Below are 26,282 nucleotides of genomic sequence, written 5' to 3' on the forward strand. Positions count from 1 at the left end.
AGAGACTGGGTGGGATATGTCACAGCTTCTTCATTTAATTCAAAGGCAAGGGCGGTAGCAATTTTAATAAAGAAGACACTTCCAGTCATGCTACAAAATACAGTGATTGACCCTGTAGGTCAGTGGTTCCCAACCTTTTACTTTCCACTCACATACCACTTTAAGTATTCCCTATGCCATAAGTGTTCTGTGATTAGTAAGTGATTGCTTAAGGTGGTATGTGAGTAGGAAGGGAAGGTTGAGAATTACTGCTATAGACCCAATTATTACTGAAATATTTTGCTTGAGAAAAATTGTCATTGCCCCATTTCCTTTGGAGTTATGAAACTGTGCAAATAACGAATCAATTTGGAATGATTAAAACAGTGGTTTTCAAACTTTTTCTTTCCACCCACATACCACCTTAAGCAATCCCTTATTAATCACAGAACACTTGTGGCATAGGGAATACTTAAAGTGGTATGTGACTGGAAAGTAAAAGGTTGGGAACCACTGCTGTAGGTAGATACATTGTACATTGTCAAATTATTTCAGAATTTTTGCCTTTTTTGAACAAGAAGCACATCAGAATATTTTAATAGGTCGGGATTTTAATTTTTGTCTAGATCCAGTTTTAAATAGATCATCCAGAACAGTAATAAGAGCAAAATCAGGAAAGACCACCTTAGCACTAATGAAAGATATAAACTTAATAGACATATGGAGAAGAATTCATCCAAGGGATAGAGATTATTCTTTTTATTCAAATAGACAATTCCTATTCAAAGATAGATTTATTTTTAATGTCAGCACATCTTCAAGATAGAGTTAATCATAAAGTAAGACTTCTATCTGATCATTCACCATCATTGAAGTCTCTTAAAATGGTAGATAAAGAACAATCTATTTATTGATTACATATTTTTGTGATTTTTTTAGAAGGCAAATTCAGATTTTCTTTTAGATTAATTCTAATTTGTTTAATGATAAGTTTATTCTATGGGATGCGATGAATGCTTATTTAAGGGGACAAATTATAAATTATACTTCTAAAATTAAGAAGGATTATATGAAAGAATTGGACCAATTGGAAAAAGAGATAACATGTTTAGAAAAGGAATTACAAAGATGGGTCTCAGAGAAAAAATGTCGAAGACTTATAAATAAGAAACTTCATTATAATACATTACAAACATATAGAATAGAGAAAGCCATAATGAGAACAAAGCAGAGATATTATGAGTTAGGCAAAAGGGCTCATAAGGTCCTTGCCTGGCAACTGAAAACAGAACAAGTTTCAAGAACAATTAATACAATTAAAACAGAGTCAAATGTGACTACTTATAAGCTTCATGAAATTAATGAGGTTTTTAAACAGTTTTATTCTCAGTTGTATAAATCTGAATTGCAGAGAGATGATAATAAATTAGAGGATTTTTTTGAGTCAAACAATGTTATTGGTATTAACTTGACAAGAGCAAAGGAAGTTGGATGCCCCATTCACATTAAGGGAAGTGTGGGAAGCATTGTGCACATCACAAAGTAATAAATTTCCAGGCGAGGATGGTTTCCCACCTGAATTTTATAAAGAATTTAAAGATTTATTAATTCCTCTTTTTATGGTTGTATTAGAACAGGAGATGGTAACACATATGCTCCCAGAAACTTTATTTACAGCAATAATAATGGTATACCAAAAAAGAATAAAGAACCTTTAAAACCAGTGTCTTACAGACCAATTTCTTTGTTAAATGTAGATTATAAGATAATTGCAAAATTTTTAGCTAATAGGTTGATTGTTTATATCAAAATAGATACATATGGATCTGACAGGCTTTGTGAAAAAGATAAAATCTGCAGATAATGTAACTAGGTTATTTAGTTTAATACATTCAGCACAAAAGAGGGGAGATATAAGTGTGGCAGTGGCTTTGGATGCATAAAAGGCATTTGATAGAATTAGAGTAAGACGTTTTGTTTAAAATGTTTGAGAAGTTTGGGATGTGTCTGGGTCTGGTGTTTATAAATTGGGTTAAAGCTTTATAAATAATCCTAAGTCTAAAGTTGTTATGAATGGGCAGGTTTCAACATTTTTTCCATTGACTAGATCTAGTAGGCAAAGAGGCCTTTTATCATCTGCATTATTTTAGTGATTGAACCTCTTGCAGAACTAATTCAAGTTAATCCAGATCTTAAAGGGTTTAAGGTTAATCAAGAAAAATATAAAATTAATTTATTCGCTGATGATATTTTTGATTTATTTGACAGAGCCAATTGATTCGCTATGTAAACTATATTTAAGATTGGAGGAATCTGGCAAGGTTTTGGGTTGTAAACTGGGATAAAAGTGAAATTATGCTTTTTACTAATAGGGATTATACTCAATGTCATAGCGTTATTCAATTTAAATGGCTGGTGAACGGGATAAAATATTTAGGTATACGGGCAGATAATAAATTAGAGAATGTATATAAACTGAATTATGTACCTTTACTTAAGAAAATTGGTGAGGATTTGAATAACTGGTAGATGTTGCCAATTACATTATTGGGTAGGGTTAATTGTGTTAAAATGTGTTTAATTGTGTTAAAACCCTACTTCCTAGGGTTCAATATTTAATTCAAATATTGCCAATAACGATACCACAAAAGTTTTTAAAGAAATAAGTAAATACATCAAAATTTTCTTTGGAAGAGTAAGATGTTGAGTTTCTTCAGATAAATTGACTTAGAAATTTGAGTTAGGAGGTTTACAATTACCAAATTAAAAAAAATTATTATAAGGCAGCTCAATTGAGATTTTTAACTTCTTTCTTTGATGAGTAAGAAAAACCATCATGGATTAAATTAGAAATTAATAGGAGAGAGCAAATCAGAGGATTTTATATATAAATGGGGAGCGAAGTTATTATCTGGGGAAAAGGAAGCACCTTTGCTGAAGCATTTAATTAATATTTAGAATAAAGTAAATGATGAAATGGGAACGAGGAGTGCTGTTCAGTCTAAAATGCCTTTGATGCATAACCATCTAATTCCATTTTCAATCGATAATCAATTTTAAAATATTTGGTTTTGGAAAGGAATTAGATATATAGAAGATTGCTATGTAGGAAGAAGTTTAATGACATTTGATCAATTAAAAAAAGGATACAAAATAATACCCTTTTTAGTTACTATCAACTATAGGCTTATTTAAGAGATAAACTGGGTCCAACAATGTTACTACTGAAATGTGGTGATGTAGAAATATTGATACATAGCAGATTTATTAAGAAATTTATTTTGGCGATGTATTCTTTATTGCAGAAGGGAACTATTAAACAGGGAATACACAAGTCTAGACAATGTTGGGGGACAGATTTAAATGTTAAAATTGATTAAATAAATTGGTCAGAGTTATGTTGGGATAGTATAAATGTTAGATATTGGTTAGTTCAATATAAATTTTTACATCAACTATATCCTACTCTACAAATCTACTCCACAAGTTGTGGGTGCCTGGAATGCCTTGTCAGGGATGGTGGTGGAGGCTGAAACATTAGGGGCATTTAAGAGACTCTTAGACAGGCAAATGGATGGAAGAAAAATAGAGGGTCACAGAGAAGGGAGGGTTTAATTTTTTTAAGGAATATATGGGTCCGCACAACATTGAGGGCCAAAGGGCCTGTAATGTGGTGTAGTGTTCTATGTTCGATTAGGCAGTCTCTATTGTTCTAGTGGGCAGAAAATTCCACAGATTCACTACTCTCTGCAAGAGGTGGTTTTTCCTCATCTCCATCCTAAATCTACTCCCCTGAATCTTAAGGCTATTTCTCCTAGTCTAGTCTCACCTGCCAGTGGAAACAACTTTCCTATTTCTATCTTATCTATTCCTTTCAAAATTTTATATTTTTTATGAGATTTCCTCTCATTCTTCTGAACCCTCCAGCGAATATAGTTCCAAGCAACTTCATGTCTGCTCACTGGTAATCTCTGGCATCAATAAGCCAATGATACTGGCAGCGAGGTTGTGGTTGGATCACACAGCTTGCTTTTAAATAGCACTTTAACCTGGCTGAATACTTGGGTCCATTTTACAATGGCACTATTATTCACCAAACTATCCTGAACTTTGAACCTTGTTTTATTTTAGGTGTACGCCAAGAGCAGATGACTTAAGGTTTATCAAATAAGTTGTTTTTAGTACATAGTAGACAGGGTCAATTGATATTCACCTTTCCCGACATGGTCTCCTGCACTTGATGCAGCCTCCTCTACATCAAGTGTAGACTAGCCGATCACTTTACAGTGGACCTGACTTCTGACTGCAATGACCACCCTGAACTGCCAGTGGCATGCCATTCCAACTCTCCTTCCCATTCCCACAGTGACCTGTTAGTTCTCTCCACTGCTAGTGTGAGGGTGAATATGAACTGGAAGTATAACACCTCATAATCTGCCTGGGAAACCTATAAACCAACAGTTTGATTGGTAAATTTGCTAATTTCAGGTTGCACATTGCACAGTTTTGTTCCCATCCCCATCTGGTTTCCGTCTGACTATAATCCACACACAATCTACTGTGTCTCCTTACCCCTTCCTCAACTGGCTCCATCCTTCCCTGTATCTGGTTCCACTCATCACCTTCCTTCCTTGTCAGACTCCAGCATCTGCAGCCTCTTGTATCTCCACTCATCATCTTCCAGCCTTCGGTCTTCCTCTACTCTCTCCATCTCCAACTAGCTCTATCTGCCTCTCAGTCCTGCTGCAGGGTCTGAGCCCAAAACGCCGATCATACCTTTGCTTCCATGGATGTTGCCTGACCTGCTGAGTTGCTCCAGCAGTTTTTTTTTTCGGTCCGCAGGCAGGCCCTTATTAAGCCAATTCATTTAAAGAAAAGGAACCTCTGACCATACGAGTGAGGCTTGAACACGCAGCCTTCTGACCGTCTGAACTATGGTTGACTCAGTAAAAGGTTGAAGGGAAATGCTGGAAAGGTTGCTTTTCTTGTACATCACACATTCTACCAAACAATTAAAATGACAGAAACAGCACATTATTTAAGAATAACATATTTACATAAAAACGGAGAAGATGAATGGGAAGCAAGCACAAAGCAGCAGATGGGCTTGCAACAAGAATAATTGATTAAGTGGTGTGGTTTGATAGATCTATTACAGAAACCAAAGGCTTGCTCTGTTCACAACCTCAAGTGATTCTAAAGTGCTTCACTGTTCTTAAGTACTTTTGAAAAACAGTCCCTTTGTACTCTCCACCTTCCCATCCACCCCCTTTCACGACTTGCTTCCTTTCTAAGATGTCTTTATTCTGAAAAAGGGTCACTGACCTTCTTAACAACTGGGGAAAATCTTAGAAAGGGAACATGTACATTATGATGATACAAAAACATTGGTTATGGATAAGAAAGGTTGTAAGGGTTAAAATGGATTGCAAACAATTCTGTTTCTGGCTTTCTGGACGTTGTTTAACATATCTTTATGCTGTCTCCTAGCATCATCTTTGAGCCCAGGTTACAGATAGTTTCTCGGCCATGTTAGTGATAACATGTTGTTAGTTTAGTTCTGCAAAATGGACGGATCGGAAAAATTCTGACAATTTCTATTGACCATCTAACAACTGTTCAATGGCTTGTAACAAGATCACAGGATAAAGGAACAGAGGTAGACCATTTGGCCCACTGAGTCTGCTCTGCCATTCCACCATGAGCTAAACCATTCTCACATCTAATTCCAATTTCCGGCCTTTTCCCCATATCCCTTGATACCCTGACTAATTAGACACCTATCATTCTCCTCTTAAACTCCCCCACTGATTGGGCCTCCATAGCTGTATATGGCAATGAATTTTACAAATCCATGACCCTCTGGCTAAAGAAATGTCTCCTCATCTGTCTTAAATGGGTACCCTCTAATTCTAAGACTGTGCCCTCTTGACCTGGACTCATCCACCAAGTGAAATATCCACATCTACTCTGTCCAATCCTCTAAACCAGGGGTGTCAAACTCAAATTCACGGAGGGCCAAAATTAAAAACTTGGACTAAGTTGAGGGCCGAACTAAATATTTATTGAAAATCTTCAACAACATCTGCATGTTTTCTCTTCTTTCAACATATGTAATGTTAAACTTTTTCTTATTAAAATAAATGTTTAATAATAGTTTTGGATAAACTCTTTCCAGAAGCATTAACAAATGAGAAATAAAATATTCAATAAATAATATTTCTCTATAGAGGATTTGTCAAATGTTGCTAGTGTGCTGTCAAATAGTAAAATCTGAGGGCTATTGAGAATGTGGGAGAATAACATGATTCCTGAAACAATCAAATGGGTGACTGATTGTGGGCATGTCCTTTTTCCATTGGTACAGATATCCTTTGATTTACACACTTTTCAAGTTTTATGCCTAATGAGCTTGTATCCAGGTGCAGGACCATTTTTAACCAGGAATATATTTATCACTGTGACATGAAACTATTGGAAGATCATTTTATCCTGAGATTAAAGTTCATAATCCTTACTCAGGCCTGTGTGCGGGAGGGCGGGGTTTGCGGGCGATCGGGTTGGACAACGACAGTGCGGGGGCATCGGCTCTCACTGCAGGGCGGCATCTCGGCGGATCAGCGGCCCCGTCACCGTGAGTCGCGGATCGGCCTGCGGCAGGGAGGGGGAGTGGGCAACAGTCCTGGCGAGGTCAGGCCCAAGGCCTCCGGTTCCGGGCGCTGGGAAGCGGCCTTGGCTTCCCCTGACACCGGCCAGGCCCCAAAACCAGAGTCCATGGTGAGACCCTGCAACGTAAACAGAGGAGGTGGGGGCGATTAGCAGGCTGACGCCAATGCATTCTGGGATTTGTTGTATTACTGTGCATGCGCTGTACTGGCGCGGCAGCCAGCGGGCCACCTCTAATACATTTTTGAAATAATCTTGCGGGCCAAATTTGGCCCGCGGGCCAGAGTTTGACATGTGTGCTCTAAACCTATAAACCAATAGTATGATTGGTAAATTTGCTAATTTCAGCTTGCACATTGCACAGTTTTGTTCCTATCCCTATCTGGTTTCCGTCTGACTATAATCCACACACAATCTACTGTGTATCTACTGTGTCTCCTTACCCCTTCCTCAACTGGCTCCATCTGTTCACCATCCCTCCCTGTATCTGGTTCCACTCATCACCTTCCTTCCTTGTCAGACTCCAGCATCTGCAGCCTCTTGTATCTACACTCATCATCTTCCAGCCTTCGGTCTTCCTCTACTCTCATTCATGCACCTTGAGGTATTTCATAACCTCATCCTTGAGGATCAACTTCTATACACCAATGAACACAGTCCAAGAGCTGATCAATGCTCCTCGTATGTTAGTCCTTGCATTCCTCATAAATCTTCTCTGAACTCTCTCCAACATCAGTACATCATTTCTAAGATAAGGGACCCATAAATGCACACAATACTCCAAATGAGGTCTCACCAGTGTCCCATAGGTCCTCAACACCTCCTTACCCTGATAACACTATTCCTCTTGAAATGAATGCCAACATTGCATTCTCTTTCTTTACTGCCAATCCAACCTGGCGGTTAACTTTTAGGTTATCCTGCGCAAGGACCCCCAAGTCCCTTTGCACTTCCGAATTTTGAAGTTTCTCCCCATCTAAATAATAATCTGCCTGTTTTTTTCCTCTTCCAAAATGTACAACCATACACATCTCAACATATTATCTCATCTGCCATTTCTTTGTTCACTCTCCTAAACTGTACAAATCTCTACAACCTTTCGGTTTCTTTAACACTTCCTGCTTCTCCATCAATCTTGGTGTCATTTGCAAACGTGCCACAAAACCATTCAATCCATAATCTAAATCATTGATATACTTTGTAAAAAGAAGCGGCTCCAACACTGACCGCTGCGGAACACCACTAGTAACTGGCAACCAACCAGAACAAGATCCATTTATTCCCACCTTTTGGCTTCCTGCCTATCAGTCAATGCTCCACCCAATCTAATATCTTTCCTGTAATTCTATGGGCTCTCATCTTATTAAGCAGCCTCTTATGTGACACCTTATCGAAGGCCTTTTGAAAATCCAAATACACAACATCCACAGCTTTGCCCATGTCCATCCTACTTGAGATTACTTAAAAAAATTCCAATAGGTTGGTCAGGCAGGATCTTTCTTTCGTGAAAGCATGTTGGCTTGGACCTATCATGTCATGCACCTCGAGGTATTTCATAACCTCATCCTTGAGGATCAACTTCAATAACTTTCCAACTATTGCTATCAGACCTTTGATTTTCTTTTTTTCTGCCTCCCTTTTTTAAAAAATGGAACTATATTTGTGACCTTTCAATCCTCTGGCACCATACCAAAGACTATTGATTCCTGGAAAATCATTTCCAATGCCTCCACAATCTCTAAAGCCACCTCTTTCAGCACCCGTACGTGCACCTCATCCAGTCTGGGAGACTTATCTACCTTTACTCCATTTAGCTTACCAAGCACTTTCTCTTTAGTAATCTCGAAAATATTTAATTCTTTTCCCTGAGACCTCTGACTATCAGATATATTATTAATGTCTTTCATAGTGAAGACTAATGAAAAATACTCATTAGTTCCTCTGCCATCTCTTTGTTACCCATTATAATTTCTCTAATATCATTTTCAATCGATCTTCTATTTACCTTTGTCTCTCTTTTACTCTTCATATATTTTTTAAAAAACTCAATATCCTTTTGTAGGTTATTTGCCAACTTCCTTTCATAATTCATCTTTTCTTTCCCAATGATTTTCTAAAGGTAAAGATTCCATTATTGTCACGTAACACTACATTTGGAATGTAACATACATGAAATTTTTAAACTTTTTCTACCGTAAGGAAAACAGAGTCACCACTTTGTCCAGCGCCCCTCACAGAAATGAGGCCCCAGTGAGGAACAAACTTGTGACCCCTGGTTTACAAGGCCAGTGCTCTAACCACTGAGTTATCAGGGTCTTCTTAGTCTATTTCTGTAAGTTTTTAAACAACTGATAATAACATTAACAAAGTTTAATGCCATTTACTAAACTTTGGAAAACTCAACTCAACTTTAGTATGAATTTGAATGAGACATAGGCAACAACAACTTTTCTGATATTCTCCAAGTGACTATAAAGGAAAGTAGTTGCCTCAAAGGTTTAGTTAGATCTGGACCAATTGCAGGCAAATGGGAATAGCCCAGATGACGGTAGACCCTGGATAGAAGGTAGCATCTTCCCTGGCTCTTAGTTCATATATTGGTCAGAGTAGAAAGGAGGAATCATATAAAGTGATTCATGGAGAAATGAAGGGAACATCACTAGAACATGGAAGAACTGAAAATCGGGGTTGGGGATGGCAACAATTTGTACAAGGTATGTTTTTACTGATTTAGAATTAAAATTATCTCATGGAACATGAAGGGGTTTAATGGACACATAAAGCATCAAAGGATTTTAGTGCTCAATAAATATTTACAGGCAGATATTACGTACTTCCAAGAAACACATATCCAAAAGACAGACCAATGTTTAAATGGAAGGGGTCAATGTTATCACTCAACCCCGAAGCCAAAATTAGGGGGGGTCCTCCATTTTAATACAACCAAATATATCATTTATACTGCACAATAGTATAATGGATAAAATAGGGCGCTATAATATTCTTACTGCAACACCACAGAATAAACTGGTGGTTTTAGCCAATATTTATGCTTCAAATGTGGATGACTCAATATTTTTTGAAAAAGTTTTTGATCTTTTACTGGACCTTTCCCAATTCTCACTAATTTTAGATGGAGATTTTAATTGTTGTTTGAACACAATTTTAGTCTGGTCTTCGAAAAAAAGAGACTAATCTCCCGAAATCGGCTTTAACAAAACACTCCTTCTTATCTGATATGGGAGGTCTGAGGTATGGAGATTTTTGAATCCTACCTCTAGAGTTTATTCTTTGTTTCTCATTCATTCATAAAGCCTATACCAGGCTTGATTATTATTAAATTGACAACCAGCTAATTAACTTTGTTTAAGCTTGTGAGTATCCAAGTATGATCATCTTAGATCATGCTCTAATTCTACCTTCTTGCATCCTTACTCTATAACCATTAGAATTTCTGACATTGCAAAAGCTGATGTCATTACACTATTTTTAACTGTACTCTTCCCTATACCCTGTACTGTTTGACTTATTTTAACACTATTCTCTACCCCTTTATTTATTATTCTTGCACTTCTGCTGTACGAGTTGACATGCTTTTCACTGTATGTGACAATTAATTAACAGTTCAATTTAATAGAGGGCATGGAGTTTCCATACTGTAACTTGACAACTTGAAATGTTAATGTTGTTTTTCTCTCTCTATAGATGTTGCCTGACTTACCAGAGTTTCACCATTTTCTGCTTTTTAAAGTATCTACAAGGTGTGGTCATTGTTTCAATTATAAACAGAATGTAGCTGATTTATACACAAGGGATCTGTCTTGGCAGTGTCAAATATAGGATAAAGATTGTCGACACATTGGGGAGAATCTCTATGCCCTCTGAACTAGTGCCCAAAGATCTTTACATCTATTTGAGAAGACAGACAGTCTTGGTTTAACATCTCACCCAGAAGATGGCATCTCCAACAACCCAGCACTCTCTAAGTGCTGCACTGGAATGCCACCCTGTATTTCTATGCTCAGATTTCTGGAATGAGAATTAAGAATGCCATGGTTGGCCCCGAGAATCCCAGGTGTGTCAACTACTTGGAGAATGACATTATCCACACCTGGCTGCCAACTTAAATCTCTACAACTCTACAAGTTGACCTTGCATGTGAGATAATCATAGAACCTCTGTAAGATGAACTGCATGTTTTTATTCGCCAAGATAATAAATAGATTGGACTTTATTTTGTTAACACATTTTGAATTAAACCACAATTTTGCCAATATGTAATTTATATCCAGTTTGTGAACTATCAATTAGTGTCTAAATTACATCCTGCTTTTCTTTACAAATTACTTACAATAAGATGCATCTTCTTAAGTAATGAATATATCGAATACAGAGATTTAACTCACTGGTGATGGACTCCGGCAAAAGTTCTTCCCAGGAACGATATCCCAGGATATTCAACCTAAGCCCTCCTCTACAGGCATATGTGAAAATATGAGAATTATGTATCAGTTGGCTTTTAGTAGTTTAAAGAGAATATAAAGACTAAGAGGATATAGATGAACATCAGTTATTTTTACATCATTCCTACTTTAGAGCTGCACCATGAAGCCTGGAAGAAAGAGGCTGTGGTGACAGAATCTCATTGCAAGGACCCTTTGCAACCCTTAGTTTTTACCAAGTTCTGATCTCACATCATAGGTCTGACCTCCTGTCCATTGCAGATACCCAAGTGCTGCACTGCCTTAAGAAGGCAGCCAAATCTTAAAGGAATTCCTTCATCCTGGTCACTGTTATCTTCAGGTAGAAGTTACAGAAGCCTGAAAACCAGTAACTTTAGATTCGAGAACAATTTCTTTCCAACAGCAATCACCCTCTTGAGCCTCCCCTTGTTACACTGATCATGGATTGTTCTGACACCACAAAAGGACTGTCCGCATTATTGCAAGTCACTTTTTTTGCACTAGGATTACTGTGAATATTATTATTTAAATGTTTAAATTTAGACCTACAGCACCGTAACTGGCCCTTTTGGCCCACGAACTTGTGCCACCCAATTACACCTAATTGACCTACAACCCCTCATACATTTTCGAATGGTAGGAGGAAACTTGTAAATTAGAAAGGTTTACTGAAACCTCTTTACGTGACTTAATTTAATGCACCCGTACACTTTAGCCATCAGTTTGTAGGTTTATAAGTAGACGATTAAAAGACACTGCAATCCTCTGCAGAGATGTCTCAACTGGTAAGGAAGTTTGGTAGCAGAAATTCTTTGTGCCTCTGTCCCAAAACTGCAGGGGATGAACAGCTAAATGCAATGGAAGGATTAAGTAGCATCACTGCAGAAGTGCTGGGAATGTCTTGCAAAATTAGGTAAATGAATTGGATGATTTTTTTCCCACCGTACGCACATCTCTCCTACTGGACAATCCTAGGCTGCAGATAGCAGAGTAGACGTGAAGATTTGCTGTAGAATCTGGGGGATTTCTTTGGCATCCATGGCAACAAAGGACCTTCCAGCTGGCAGAGTCTGTTGGAGCCTACAATCCAAAGCAAATTAACATTGCAAATTATTGAGTGGAAATGCTTCAAGAGTTTTCTTTTCAGAAAGCAAGTTTTTTTGCTGCTGTCCAACTCAACAATACATGCCATTCTTTTGCATATCATCCAGCAGCAGGGAGAGGAAGCACTCAGAGACTAAATGCCAGCTTCCTTTCAAGCATAAGTGCTCTGTTTCGACAGTCTTTGCATTCAAAGGCCACTCACCATGGTTCAACACACAGAGACCAAGTGGCAGCTCTTAGGAAGAAGTTTAAGCACAATTCAAATACTATTGTATTTGAGAATCCCATAATGGCAATAAAGAATCATTGTACACCAGAGAAACACCATGCACTTAATAGCGTCGATGAACCAAGATATCAAGGCTGCCAAATATGGTTTGACCTTTATTTTGCATTGCTTTATAGTTCTTTTAAATGAAAGCACTGCTCACATTTAATTGTCGGGATGTGACATTCAATATTAACCTGTGGTACAAAGGCAAAATGCCAAAAGCTTACTTCCTTATGAGCTTCATTGAGCAGCAGTCACTCCAGTATATGGTTTGAATAAGGATTTTATCTGAGCCTCTCAGAAGTGTAGATGAGCTTCCTCTACCTGCACTTTTAATACTGGGGTCAAACCTGAAGGACAGAGCTTCAGGAGGGAGCAGATGGCTTGGACAAGATGTGAGGAAGATGTTATTTTTTCACTTGGAGGGTGGTTGGAATCAAGAATGTTTTGCCTGTGTGTGGTGGGGGAGGTAGAGATTCTCATAGTATTTAAGAAATATCTTAGTGAGTGCCTATGTCAGCAAGGCATTCTGGGCTACAGTCCAAGTGCAGGGAAATGGAAATAGTACAAATGGGTGCTTGATGGCCAGCCTAGACATGGTGGGCTGAAGAGCCTGTATCTGTGCCCTTTGATTCTATAAATTTGTGCACAATAATCTCCCATAAACCACAAAATATTGACTGAATATTGATGTTGACTGAAGATAATGATATCCAGAACACTGGGGAAACTTAAAGCCAATTGGACTCTGTTGGAGGAACTCAGCAGGTCAAACAGCATCAGTGGGAGAAAAGGAATGTTCACCGTCTTGAGCCAAAACTCTTCATCTAGTCCTGATGAAGGTTCCGACCTGATACATTGACTGTTCCTCTCCCACTGATGTTGCTCGACCTGTTGAGATGCTCCAACAGAGTATGCTTGGCTTCATATTCCATTTTCTGTAGTCGCCTCTGCGCCTTCATTGGGGATCTCTCTGGTTCTTTGATGGAGCCACAGAGCATGGAAACAGGCCCTCAGATCTGCCAATTTCACATCAGATGTCAAGTACTCCTTCTTTCCATCATCCACTTCTATCCATTGGGTTTGTGGGAGTAGGCAGGGATTCAGTTTTAAACAAAGCACAGCACCTCCAAAAGGGTGAAACTCTCTCACGTGTGGTATAAACCCAAATTCTTCTGACTCGGAGTTAGAGGGATCCAATATGAATCAGATTTTTTTTTAGCTCAATCTACCTCTACCGTGGATTTGTGGCAAAATTAGTCCTCTATGTAATATCACATCTAAAACATTAATACCTCCACGCATGGCACCATCACCACACTGCATTGGTCAGAAGTGGGAGCTCAGCTCTATGGAGTAAGATTTGAACACATCTTTCCAGCTTAGAATTAAACACTGGGTGTGGATGTTGAACACACATGAACAAATCAAGAATAATTCACAAGTGCAATGTAAATACCTTTCTGCTTGATCACCCAGGGATCCAATGAAAATGGCAAAAGCATTAACTTGAGGATTGCAGGTTAAGGCTCGAGCAAACCTCGCAGAACTTATACCGTACCGCTCCAAGTTAGCGTCGCTTAGCACAATGACAAAGTGTTCATCTGCCTCTTCTTTAGCAATCTCTTGTATAGCGTGTTCTGTCCCTTCAAGAGTGTGGTCCCCACTCATGCAAAACTGGGCGTGGGCATGCATCACCTAAAGAAGGAAGACACTTATCAGTGACAAATTGTGCATACACACAATTCCACACACTACACCATATACATTACATAATACACACTCACAAACTACACACCACACACACACCCACAATTTAGATTATGGAATGAATGGCTTTGTGACTAAATTTGCAGATGATATGAAGGTAGGTGGAGAAGCAGGTAGTGTTGAGGAAACAAGGAGACTGCAGAAAGACAGATTAGGAGAATGGCAGAGAAGTGGCAATGAAATACAATGTTGGAAAGTGTACAGTCATGCACTTTTATGGAAGAAATAAACAGACGATTATTTTTTAAATGGGGAGACAATTAAAAATTTCCAGATGCAAAGGAACCTGGGAGTCCTTGTGCAGGATAACCTGAAGGTAAACGCGAGTTGAATCTGTGGTGATAAGGTATTTGCAATGCTGGGATTCATTTCAAGAAGAAGGGAATATAAGAGCAGGGGTGTGATGTTGAGGCTTTATAAGGCATTGGTAAGACCTCACTTAGAGAATTGTAAGCAGTTTTGGGTTCCGCATTTAAGAAAGATAATGCTAGCGTTCGAGAGGGTTCAGAGGTGGTTCACAAGGATGAATCCGGGAATGAAAGGGTTATCTCAAGAAGAATGTTTGGCCTGTACTCATTGGAATATAGGAGAATGAGGAGGATCTCATTGAAACACAGGGTATCGAATGTTGAAAGGCATGGACAGAGTAGATGCAGAAATGTTGTTTCCCATGGTGGGAGAGTCTAGAACAAGAGGGCAGAACTTCAGGATTGAAGGGGGTCAACTTAGAGATGCAGAGGAATCTCTTTAGCCAGTGGGTGGTGAATCTGTGGTATATGTTGCCACAGGCAGTTGTGGAGTCCAAGTTATTGAGTGTATTTAAGGGAGAAAATGCTGGAAATGCTCAGCAACATCAGACAGAGTTAATGGTTCAGGTTGGACACCCTATGTCTGAACTCATCACATCAGTCGCACCTGCCTGGTGACTCAGCTTCTGAACCTTGGGAGCCCTCTCTGCTTCTCTGTTGCAGTTTACAAAGGATATGGCCTTTGCACTCATTGGAATGGGGGTAGGCCATTTAGGCCTCCAGAGCCTACTTAACAATGAAACGAGATCTTGATTAATTGGCATCTTAATTTTATTCACCATCCCTGGCCCTACATTTCACACCCTTGACAAAAAAAAAGAAATCCATCGACCTCAAATTTAAAATGACTTACTGACCTATTGATGAAAGTTTATAAAATTTGATATGCTGGACAGTCAGAATCTTTCTGCCAGGCTAAAATTATCAAATACTAGAGGAAAGTGTGGTGGGAGGGAGGGGTAGGAAAGAAGGGAGTTTAAGAGAGATGTGTGGGGCAAGTTTTTTTATTACACACAGAGGGTGAGTGCCTGGAAGGGGCTGCCAGGGATAGTGTTGGAACTGGATACAATAATATTATTTAAGAGGCTTCTAGATACACACATGAATAGGCAGAGACTGGAAGAATATGGATTATGTACAAGCGGCAGAATTTGAGTTTAACTTGGGCATCATGTTCAGCACAGACACATGGGCTGAAGAGCCTGTTCCTGTTATTGGCTTATGTACTGTCTGCTCCTTCTTGTATTTCACCTCTACAAAAGAAACCTAGTTCCATGATAACCAAAATAGCAAAACACATTACCTTAATAATGTGCAGTCTCTCTTTGTTGTTTTTCGGAATCCTTTCGCTTCTGACTAGTTCGATATTGAATCCATCTCCTGAGTGGCCCACAATGTCATACTGAAAAGAAACAATAGACCATCAGATGGAATGATTTTCTTTAATTTGTGCAAGTCTGCCATCAAAGCTAGCATTTATTATCAATCCCATACTCCTGAGCAAGTAGCAGTGAACCATCTCAGTCTGCGTGGTATGTTTCAGTGTCAAGCGGTGAAGTTTCCATGCACTTGCTGCCCTTGTGGAGATCACAGGTTTGTGATCCCTCCAACAAAATCTAACAGGTCTAACACATTGCAGCCAGAATTTCAATGATGGAGCAAATGAATATTTGGATCACTGATAAAGGTTTTGGGCTACTGTATCCTCCAGTCTCCTGAAGTGCATGCATTTAAATGTGGAAAGCTCTCCGTTACATCGAGGGTGAGCGTTCAGATGGCATTAGTGTTAAAAATCGTCAATACTACAAAACACAATAACAAATATGATACTATGCTAAAAATACTTCTCTTCAATCTGAGGCACCTGCAAGCTCACACCAAGACACAAGAGAAACTTGTCCGTGAACTACTCTTTGCAGACGATGCCGCTTTAGTTGCCCATTCAGAGCCAGCTCTTCAGCGCTTGACGTCCTGTTTTGCGGAAACTGCCAAAATGTTTGGCCTGGAAGTCAGCCTGAAGAAAACTGAGGTCCTCCATCAGCCAGCTCCCCACCATGACTACTAGCCCCCCCACATCTCCATCGGGCACACAAAACTCAAAACGGTCAACCAGTTTACCTATCTTGGCTGCACCATTTCATCAGATGCAAGGATCGACAACGAGATAGACAACAGACTCGCCAAGGCAAATAGCGCCTTTGGAAGACTACACAAAAGAGTCTGGAAAAACAACCAACTGAAAAACCTCACAAAGATAAGCGTATACAGAGCCGTTGTCATACCCACACTCCTGTTCGGCTCCGAATCATGGGTCCTCTACCGGCATCACCTGCGGCTCCTAGAACGCTTCCACCAGCGTTGTCTCCGCTCCATCCTCAACATTCATTGGAGCGCTTTCATCCCTAATGTCGAAGTACTCGAGATGGCAGAGGTCGACAGCATCGAGTCCATGCTGCTGAAGATCCAGCTGCGCTGGGTGGGTCATGTCTCCAGAATGGAGGACCATCGCCTTCCCAAGATCGTGTTATATGGCGAGCTCTCCACTGGCCACCGTGACAGAGGTGCACCAAAGAAAAGGTACAAGGACTGCCTAAAGAAATCTCTTGGTGCTTGCCACATTGACCACCACCAGTGGGCTGATATCGCCTCAAACCGTGCATCTTGGCGCCTCACAGTTCGGCGGGCAGCAACCTCCTTTGAAGAAGACCGCAGAGCCCACCTCACTGACAAAAGGCAAAGGAGGAAAAACCCAACACCCAACCCCAACCAACCAATTTTCGCCTGCAACCGCTGCAACCGTGTCTGCTTGTCCCGCATCGGACTTGTCAGCCACAAATGAGCCTGCAGCTGACGTGGACATTTACCCCCTCCATAAATCTTCGTCCGCGAAGCCAAGCCAAAGAAGATATAGAAATATGATACTACAAATTTGAAAATACCTAGTATTGTGTATTTTTTTATTGTAAATAAAGTCAACGTTGAAATAAATTAAAAGGTGTGCCTTCAGATAGAGAAGAGATTTCAGGGAGGCAGAAAGTGAGCACATGCTTGAAATTATCCACCTGCTGACCTGCTCTTGTAATCGCAGCATTCATGTGGTTTGTCATCAATGGAAACCTTCCCCAGAAGATATTGATGTTGGGCTAATTCATTTGTCATGTTGAATGTCAGGGGGAGGTGGGGAGTTTTGCTGGAGATGTTCAAATGATGGTTACCTTTGATGGAGTAGTACTAGATAGAAAAAGGCTCTTTATTCCACACTGCCCATTGTACATATCTACACAGTACTCCCTTTCATCTGCCTGTCTGTATCCGCTATGTTTTAGGAAGCTGCAGCTGATATTGTTTGGCATAAACTTTTAAAAAGACTCGTGATTCCCTCAATTTGTATTGATTTTAATTCTAGTCTAATGACACAAAGATGGCCTTTCAGCCCATCAGAACCAGGATGATTTCTGGGGAATGACCCTCTCTCCTTATTATCCATACCCCATGCAACTCATTCTATCTTATGGATGTCTATCAGCACCCTCTTGATTATTTTTGTCATTGACCTACATGGAGGACAATTTCCAGCAGTCAGTTAATCTACGTCTTTGGGATGTGGGAAGAACCTGGTGGATCCGAAGGAAACCTAGGTGGTCACAGGGAGAATCTGGAGCATGAACTGCATTAAATGCTGAGCTGGTCAATGAATAGCAGTCTGGTGTATGAGGCGTCATTCTCCAGGTGGGTCAGGATGGAGTGTTGGGATAAGATTATAGCATGGCTCCATCTGTAGGTGAATTGTAATGTGTCCAGTGTCTGTGGGAGGTTTGCTTTGATATGTTCCGTCACCCGACACGAAGCACTTCATAATGGTGGTTAGTGCCACTGGGCGACAGTCATTGAGGCCTGTTACTGTTGCCCTCTTTGGTACCTTAAAATGAAGATTACCAAAAGGACCTCCAAAAGTTGACCTGCACAGTCTTTCAGTACCAAACCAGGTATGTTATCTAGTCCCGCTGCCCCTTGTGCTGGATAGGATTCTCCTTACCTCAGGCTCAGCCACACAAGGGGCCTGCTCTTCAGGGGGAGAAGCTTTCTTTGGCATCAGCCTGTTCTTTTTGTGAACAGTACATAGTAGATGTTCAGTCTGTTCAGAAGGGAGGTGTCATTGTCATTAGGGGTTTTTAGACTGCAGGCATGTAACGGCATAATCAAGGAATTTTGCTGCTACATGGGCAGTCTAAAAAGGAATGTGCAGGAATTTTGAGTCAATTCCTGCACCGCAATTTATCCTGCAGGTCCCCTACAACTCTTTGGAGGAAGCCTTCAGTGTAAATAGTACTGGAAAAATTCATTCTCGATCATTCACTCTACTGCATATCCAACCTGTTGCACTCAGGTACTTGCAGTCTAAAATGGTGCCAGTGTGAACGACCACATGGGTAGTAATTATGTTAATTTTTTTCAGCGATTTTCCCCACATTGCCATCTAAAAAACATTAATGACTTCCAAGTTTGTCTTGTAATCTGTATTTGTTCTGATATCTTGTGTCGCCTGTGTTGCATGGTTGACTATAGATGCTCCGTGTGTACATACGTTTTGCCTTCTGGGAGAGTTCAATGATTTGAGGCATTTTTGCCAAGGTACAAATAAATAGAAGGAGAAGTAGTTGTAATCAGCACATAAGGGAAAGGAAAAGTGAGTGCAAATTACCGGTACCTGAGTGCACAAGTTAGAGATTTTAGAGGGAACAGATTGATGGAGTTAACAACAAGCTGCCAGATGAACTCAGTGGGTCAGAGAGCATCCATGGGTAGAAATGTTCAGTTAAAGTTTTGGGTCAGAATCCTTTATTGAGATTAAAGTGAGAGATGGATATATCAACTATATATTGTACGAAGGGATGGGAGAAGGTGGGGAGGAGATAAGACCTGGTGGGTTTTGGAAAGAAAGTGGAAGGAGGGAAGAAACAATTGAGCAAAATATACAAATGAAAGAATGGTAGATAACAAAGATATGGGAACAGTAGAACCAGATAGAAGTGGGGTTACCGAAAATTAGACAATCAATGTGCTCATGCCTTTGGGTTTAAAGCTGTTCATAATGTGTTGGTCCTCAAGTTTTTGTTTGGCTTCACTCTGGTAATGGATAAGGCCTAGGGTAGCCTTGGTGTTGTGTTGCAATGGTTGGGGGTGCTGAAATGGCTGGCTACAGGAGATTCAAGCTTAGAACCACAGACAGAGTGCAGGTGTTTGGTGAGGTGATCATCCAATTTGTATTTAGACTCATTGATGTGGGGGAGACTTCATCAAGAACACTGAATGCAGTAGATAAGATTAAGGAAGTGATGAAACAGACAGGGCAGTGGAGACACAAAAGATTGTAGATGCTGCAATCTGCAACCAAAAACTGGAGAGACTCAGTGGGCCAGGCAGCACCTGTAGAGGCAAAGGACAACATTTCAGATCAAGACCCTGCATATGGAGGGGAGATAGGCAGCATAAAGAAGTGAGAAGGAGAACAACATCCAAATTAGGACATAGCCAGCAAGTAACATTTGTGCCTCACGAGTGTCAGCCAATGATCTTATCCAATAAGAGAAAATCCAGCTCTCACCCCCTGAATTCAATGAGATTACCATAAATGAATCCCCTACTATAAATATCCTGGAAATTATCGTTAACCAGAAGATGAACTGGAATAGCCATATACACAACATGGCAGGTCAGAGGCAAGAATCCTGTAGTGAGTAACTCAACTCCTAACTCCCATCAAAAAGCTCAAGTTAGAAGTGTGATGGAACACTCACCACTTGTCTGGATGAGTGCAGCTTCAACCCTCAAGAAGCTTGACAACCATACAAGAGTCTGTTCAATAACCACTCCACCCATAACATTTCACTTACTCCACCAAAACACAGTAGCAGCAGTTTGTATCATCTACAAGATGAACTGCAGCAACTCACCAAGATTCCTTAGATGGCTCCTTCCAAATCCACCATCTAACCAGCTGAAAGAACTAGGGCAGCAAATCATGGGGACCCCACCTGTGGTAATACAACCACTACATGGGCCACACTCCTTCAGCCTACTGCAGGTAGGCAACCTGGGAGGCTGGCCCCACCTGCCTGCTGTCAATCACCAGCCCGTATAAAGACTCGAGTCGGCCCCCTTTGGTAGTCAGTCGAGCTCGTGGAGCCATAAAGGTACAGAGACCATGTGTGTGTACATTTAAGCTGATTAAGGCCTGTTGTGCAGTCTATGAACTTTGTGCCTTAATTTTTCACACAGTCATGCTCACACCACCACCTGAAAATTGTTCTCTAAGCCACACACCATCCTGACTTGGAAATATATCACTGATACTTCACCATAGCTAGGTCAAAATCTTAGAACATTCTCCCTAAAAATATTGTGTCCCTCCCCACACCTTGAGGACTGCAGTAATTCAAAAAGGCAACTCATCACCACTGAAGGGCAATGAGGAATGGGCTTGCTTAGCCTTTGAAACACACAACCTTTAAATAAATAATTGCATCCGTGCAATTAAATTATTTGTTTTTATGACGTCTTCCAACTTGTTGGAAATTGCAGACATTCAGGTGTGAAGTACATGATGTTTAATCAGATAAAAAGATCTTGTCTAATTTGTTTGAACTCATGTTTTGGGCAACATGTGATTGAACTTTCCAATCTCCAAGTTGGGGCCTCAAGATACTTTACAGCCAAGACATTATTGTGAGGTGCATCTGCTGTTGGTTTTTGAGGGAAAAACTGATAGCCCAGTTAATACAGAGGACAATAATCTGTACAAGTATGAATATGTTTGAGAGGCAGCTGAGGGATCATATCATTGCATTTCTTCAAAAGCAGGTGGGACAACCATTTAATGACCTTAACACCTCATTAATGGAGTGAGGAAATAAGAAGTTGGGAGTGGCGGCAGATGAAGTGCTTCTTTGACCATCTAAGACCATATTATTCGAAGCAGTAATTTCTCTTTCCCAAATTAAAGCGCAAACAAATGAACATCAAAAATGCTATTTAGTCTTTCAATTCTGTTCCACTATGCAACTGGATCACGGCTGATCTTTACATAAAGGCCATTCAATCTCCTTTGTTCCATTATTGTTAATACCCTGAACAAAGATCAATCAATTAGAGACCTGTAATTTTAATCTGTTCAATTGTTTACAAGCTTTGTGTGAACAGGTTCTTCTTGACACCACACGAAATGGTCATGATGTTCCCTTATCTGGATTCACTCTCAAGAAAATAGTTCTCCAAGCTCTTCCTTTATTTCTATTATCCACTTCAATAAGATCAAACCTCCGTTTATCTAAAGGGAACATTAAAGGGAAGGGCAATTCAAACTGTTCTCACTATGTCAGCTGGTATCATTAAACATGCCTTAAGCTCAAGTCTTTTGACCTCGACAGCATTATCTCCTCTAACCTTCAATAACATTACTCAAGTTTGCATTTGCAACATTGTTTTGTGTGTGTTTGAGTAGCTTACGAATTGTGCTTTTGGGGGTTGCTCATCAATTGTCTGAATGTTCAGGTGCATTTCAAATGAGTAAAACAGGGCACAAAATCCCTTGGGCAAACCTGATCTTGTGAGACTTTAGATCAATGAATGTGCTGGAGTTATAGATGGTGATGTACTGTATTATATTGTCTATGATATACTGTCTCTTCTCATCTGAGATGTACTGCATTAAACAGAAGTAAAACACAAAAGGCTATAGACACCAAGGTTGAAATAAAAACACAATGCTGGAGAAACTCAAAGAAAGATACATAACCAATGTTTCGGCTTTGTCTGGATGCAATGTATTATTTTGTCTGTGATGCACGGTGTTATATTGTCTGTGATGCACGGTGTTATATTGTCTGTGATGCACTGTGTTATATTGTCTGTGATGTACTGTGTTATATTGTCTGTGATGCACTGTGTTATATTGTCTGTGATGCACGGTGTTATATTGTCTGTGATGCACGGTGTTATATTGTCTGTGATGCACTGTGTTATATTGTCTGTGATGCACTGTGTTATAGTCTGAATGCACCCTATTATATTGTCAATAATTGCCACTTGTTTACTTCCTTTTACAAACCACTATCACTGGGGTGTTGATCAAATTGTGCTTTACCTTGAATTTCTGTTCGTAGTTTTCAAAGGCTTCCAAGACCATGCAGACAGCCTCCATGGAACGCTCCAGCCTGCCGTCGAGACCATTGAAGCGGTACATGCTTCCAGAGCAATCGACAAGGAGCCGCAGGCGCTTGGGTTTCTGCTGGGGGCTACCAAGCTGCAGAGGCAGGCAGAGTTGTGGGTGAGAACAAAGCAAAGCAAACTATTCCCTTTGTAATGCACAGGGTACCTGTGGAGGAGAAAATACCAGACCAGGAGAGGAATAGATCAGGGAACATACAGAAAACATAGGCTTGTTTTAAGGAGATAGGGTGAGTGAGGGGAGACAGGGTGAGTTGGGGAAACAGTGATTGGGGTTACAGAGTGAGTGAGGAGACAGGCTGAGGGAAAGGGGACAGAATGATTAGCAGGTACAGCATGAGTAAAGGGGGAGAGGGTGAGTAAGATGGGTCTGGGTGAGTGAGAGGAGATAGTATGGGGAGTAGAGTGAGTAGAGTGAGTGTGGGGAATAGAGTGAATGAGGGGGATGAGATGTGAGGGGGATAAGATGTGAGGGGGATAAGGTGTGAGGGGGATAAGGTGTGAGGGGGATCAAGGTGGGTGAAGAGGACAGAGTGAGTGAGAGAGGGGGACGATATGCAAAAGGGGGGTGAGGTACGAAGGGGTGAGGTAAGTGAGAGGGGACAGTGAGTGAAACAAAGTGAGTCAGGGAGGAACTGGGTGAGTGAGGGGAATGGGTGACTGAGGGGGATTGGGTGACTGAGGGGAGAATAGGTGATTGAGGATTGATGGAGTGAGGGGAGACTGGGTCCATAGGGGACACAGCCAGCTTCTGGTCCTCCTTGTTTCCTGCTGGTAAAGTTTGTCCTCCAACTCTTGAGAGAAATGGATTGATCATCATTAACATTAATCAACTGATTCTTGGTCTCTCAGCTCCTGAAGGAGCACCAGGGCTCTGCTGTTGTCTTCCGATTATTTCCAATTGCACATGACAGTCTCTCTGTTTGTGCACTTACTACGTTATTTAATCTCCCATGCATTTCTGTGCGGTGCTGCACATTGGTGTTGAGGTCCACTCAGAAGGGAAGATAACATCTGAGATCAGATGTGGAGAGCAGTTTTGCAGGAGATGCTGAAAGGAGCTTGGGCTGTGCCTGTGATGCACAGGCAATGGACATGTGGATTCCTGAGGTAAACCTCAGACATTAATCCTCACCTAATCAGTGCAAGCAAAGTCTTAATTAAACTGGTCATATATTTTTAATTATAATTTCCAACTATCAGTTGATATTATTTTAAGCAGATGGGATAATTCAGATTAACAAGAAATGGGGCAATTAATCAAATATTTCATGTACTCCTTTATCCTAATGAACTATATGGATGGATTACTTATCACACGGTAAGTAGTTCCTCCATTTAAACTTAAAGAACTGAAGCCTTTCCAGATGTGGAATTTAACACTGAATAGGCAAATAAGTATCACTCAGCCCAGAATAGCAACCTGTGCTGTGTCAATTGCAAATTAATTGTTTGCTGGTTAGCCTTATGACTTGCTTTTGAGTGTAGCAGTTAAGGGAAATTCTGGCACAAAGCGGACTGGAGGGACACATCTCGTGACCTCCCTGATCAATTAAACCTGGCATGCTTCAGTCTTGAATCTTCATTTCCAAGTACTGAACATGGAGGAATCTGGGATCATGGAGAACAATATGGCAATTGCGGAGCTACTCAATCAGGATTGAGCAAGGAAGAGGGGGTTGATCAATGGAGGGAAAAATAGGGGCACATCTGATACAAATGAAATACAGAGAAAGAAAGATGGTTAACCAACAGAAAAGAAAGATTAACAATATTGTCATTGGAGATTTATTCTTTAAATTGCTTTATGTACATTTAGGACTGAATTTTAGTATTTTGAATCACGCTCTTTTTGAACCAGAAAACAAAAATTGATGACCATGGTGAACAAGCAGGAAATGACACTGAGGCCAAGGTTAGATCAATCATGGACCTACTGAATGGTTGGGCAGGCCTGTGGAACCACAGGCAGGTTCTGTTTCCTCTGAAGTTGTGTTTCTCCAGAAGGGAACATTCTGGAACATTCATACCCAGGTTTGTCCCCATTACTTAAATGGTGCAAAGATGGTTAAAATGCTGATAGAAATATGTGGAGCTGTGAGAGGCATAGATAGAGTTGATGGTCAGTGTTCTTTTTTTCCCCAGAGTGAAAAATTCAAATTCTAGAAGGAAAAGGTTTAAGATGAGGGGTGTGGGGTGGGGAGTTTAAAGGAGATTTGTAAGTCCAGTGGGTTTTTTTTGCACAGAGTTGTGGGTGCTTGGAATACTCTGCCAGGGGAAATGTTGGTAGGAGATACAACTTCAATGTTTAAGAGGCTTCTAGACAGGTGTGTGAACAGGCAAGGAATAGGGGGATAGGAACAATGTGAAAGCAGATTGAATTTGCTTGGATTGGCATTATACTGTTTTATGTTCTACAGAAATTGAGTTGATCTCTAACCCTACCAATCAAAACCATTTCCTTTCCTCTCATACTCACTTCAGGATCAAGCTCTCCTCTGCGCTTATAAATTGCCTTCTCCCCTGTCAGGCCATCAATTATCTTGGTGTCGTCGAGCTCCCCTACTGACTGGTGTCTGAGCCATTGTCTCTCTTTGCCTTTTGCCTGGAGGAAGAATGTGGAAATGACAATCATTCAGTGAAATACTGAAGTTTTATTCAACAGCACTTCTTACTTCTGCAACATTCAACAAACAAAAGGAGTCTATTATTATTTGTAAAACAAAACTATGGGAATTGTTGAAACTTGTTTAAAAGATTCCACACTGAAGGAAGGATATAGTAACAATAAAGAAAGTGCCGAAGAGATTGATCAGAATGTTGTCTGGAAAGGAGAGCCTTAGTTATAAGGAGATTGGAATTATTCTCACCAGAACACAAAAGGCTGAGGGGTGACCTTAAAGAGGTTTAGAGCCTGATAGCTGTTGAATAAAAACTGTTCCTGAATCTTAAGGTGCTGAACTTTAGAATTCTGTACCTTCTGTCTGAAGGTAGCAGTGAGAAAGGATTGTTACGAGGGTGATGGGGTTGCTTCATGATTTTTCTTGAGTAGAGTATATAAGCAATAGGCACGTAGCTAGTCACTAGGCCAAGAGCAGAAATAAAACATGAACATGATTGGCAGAAGCACACCGTATACCTGCCCATTCCGCATCATATACAAGGCGCAACAGCAACTTTATTTTCTGTAGAGCATGAAGAAAACTCATCTCTGTCCTACCATATTGATGGATTTTTACCGCTGTACCATAGAGAGCATACTGACCTATGGCATCTCTGTGTGGTATGGTAATTGTCTCATATTGGACTGTAAAGCACTTCATCAGGAGGTGAAAACTCCCCAGCAGATTATTGGTATCCAATTGTGCACTATTGAGAACACCTATCAGGAATGCTGTCTGGGCAGGGCAAAGAGCATCATCAAGGATGCATCTCACCCGAACTATGGACTTTTTAAACTCTCCTTCCATCTGGTAGGTGCTACATGAGCCTCCT

At 40.4% G+C, this 26,282-nt stretch overlaps 1 protein-coding gene and 1 long non-coding RNA gene across 7 annotated transcripts in view; one reads left to right on the forward strand and one right to left on the reverse strand.

Moving 5' to 3' along the window:
- LOC138738749 (uncharacterized) overlaps positions 1-10,911 on the forward strand; it is a 29,644-nt gene extending 18,733 nt beyond the window's left edge. Inside the window, exon 3 of the long non-coding RNA XR_011341716.1 lies at positions 10,351-10,911. This is a non-coding gene — a long non-coding RNA (uncharacterized lncRNA). The remainder of the gene's footprint in view (positions 1-10,350) is intronic.
- vwa8 (von Willebrand factor A domain containing 8) overlaps positions 10,859-26,282 on the reverse strand; it is a 257,379-nt gene continuing 241,955 nt past the window's right edge. For 3 of the 6 annotated variants that reach the window (XM_069889575.1, XM_069889573.1, XM_069889578.1), the window contains 5 exons: positions 25,267-25,392; positions 22,705-22,863; positions 15,865-15,963; positions 13,943-14,181; positions 10,859-12,188 (listed from right to left, as the gene is read on the reverse strand). In XM_069889575.1, coding sequence (XP_069745676.1) covers positions 12,080-12,188; positions 13,943-14,181; positions 15,865-15,963; positions 22,705-22,863; positions 25,267-25,392 — 732 coding nt within the window. In that variant the 3' untranslated portion in view covers positions 10,859-12,079. Of the gene's footprint in view, positions 12,189-13,942; positions 14,182-15,864; positions 15,964-21,703; positions 21,889-22,704; positions 22,864-25,266; positions 25,393-26,282 lie in introns of those variants that run through there. The other 3 variants (XM_069889574.1, XM_069889576.1, XM_069889577.1) reach the window with 3 other exon arrangements.

Source organism: Narcine bancroftii, chromosome 7 (assembly GCF_036971445.1).
Source record: "Narcine bancroftii isolate sNarBan1 chromosome 7, sNarBan1.hap1, whole genome shotgun sequence".
Taxonomy (NCBI): Eukaryota; Metazoa; Chordata; class Chondrichthyes; order Torpediniformes; family Narcinidae; genus Narcine; species Narcine bancroftii.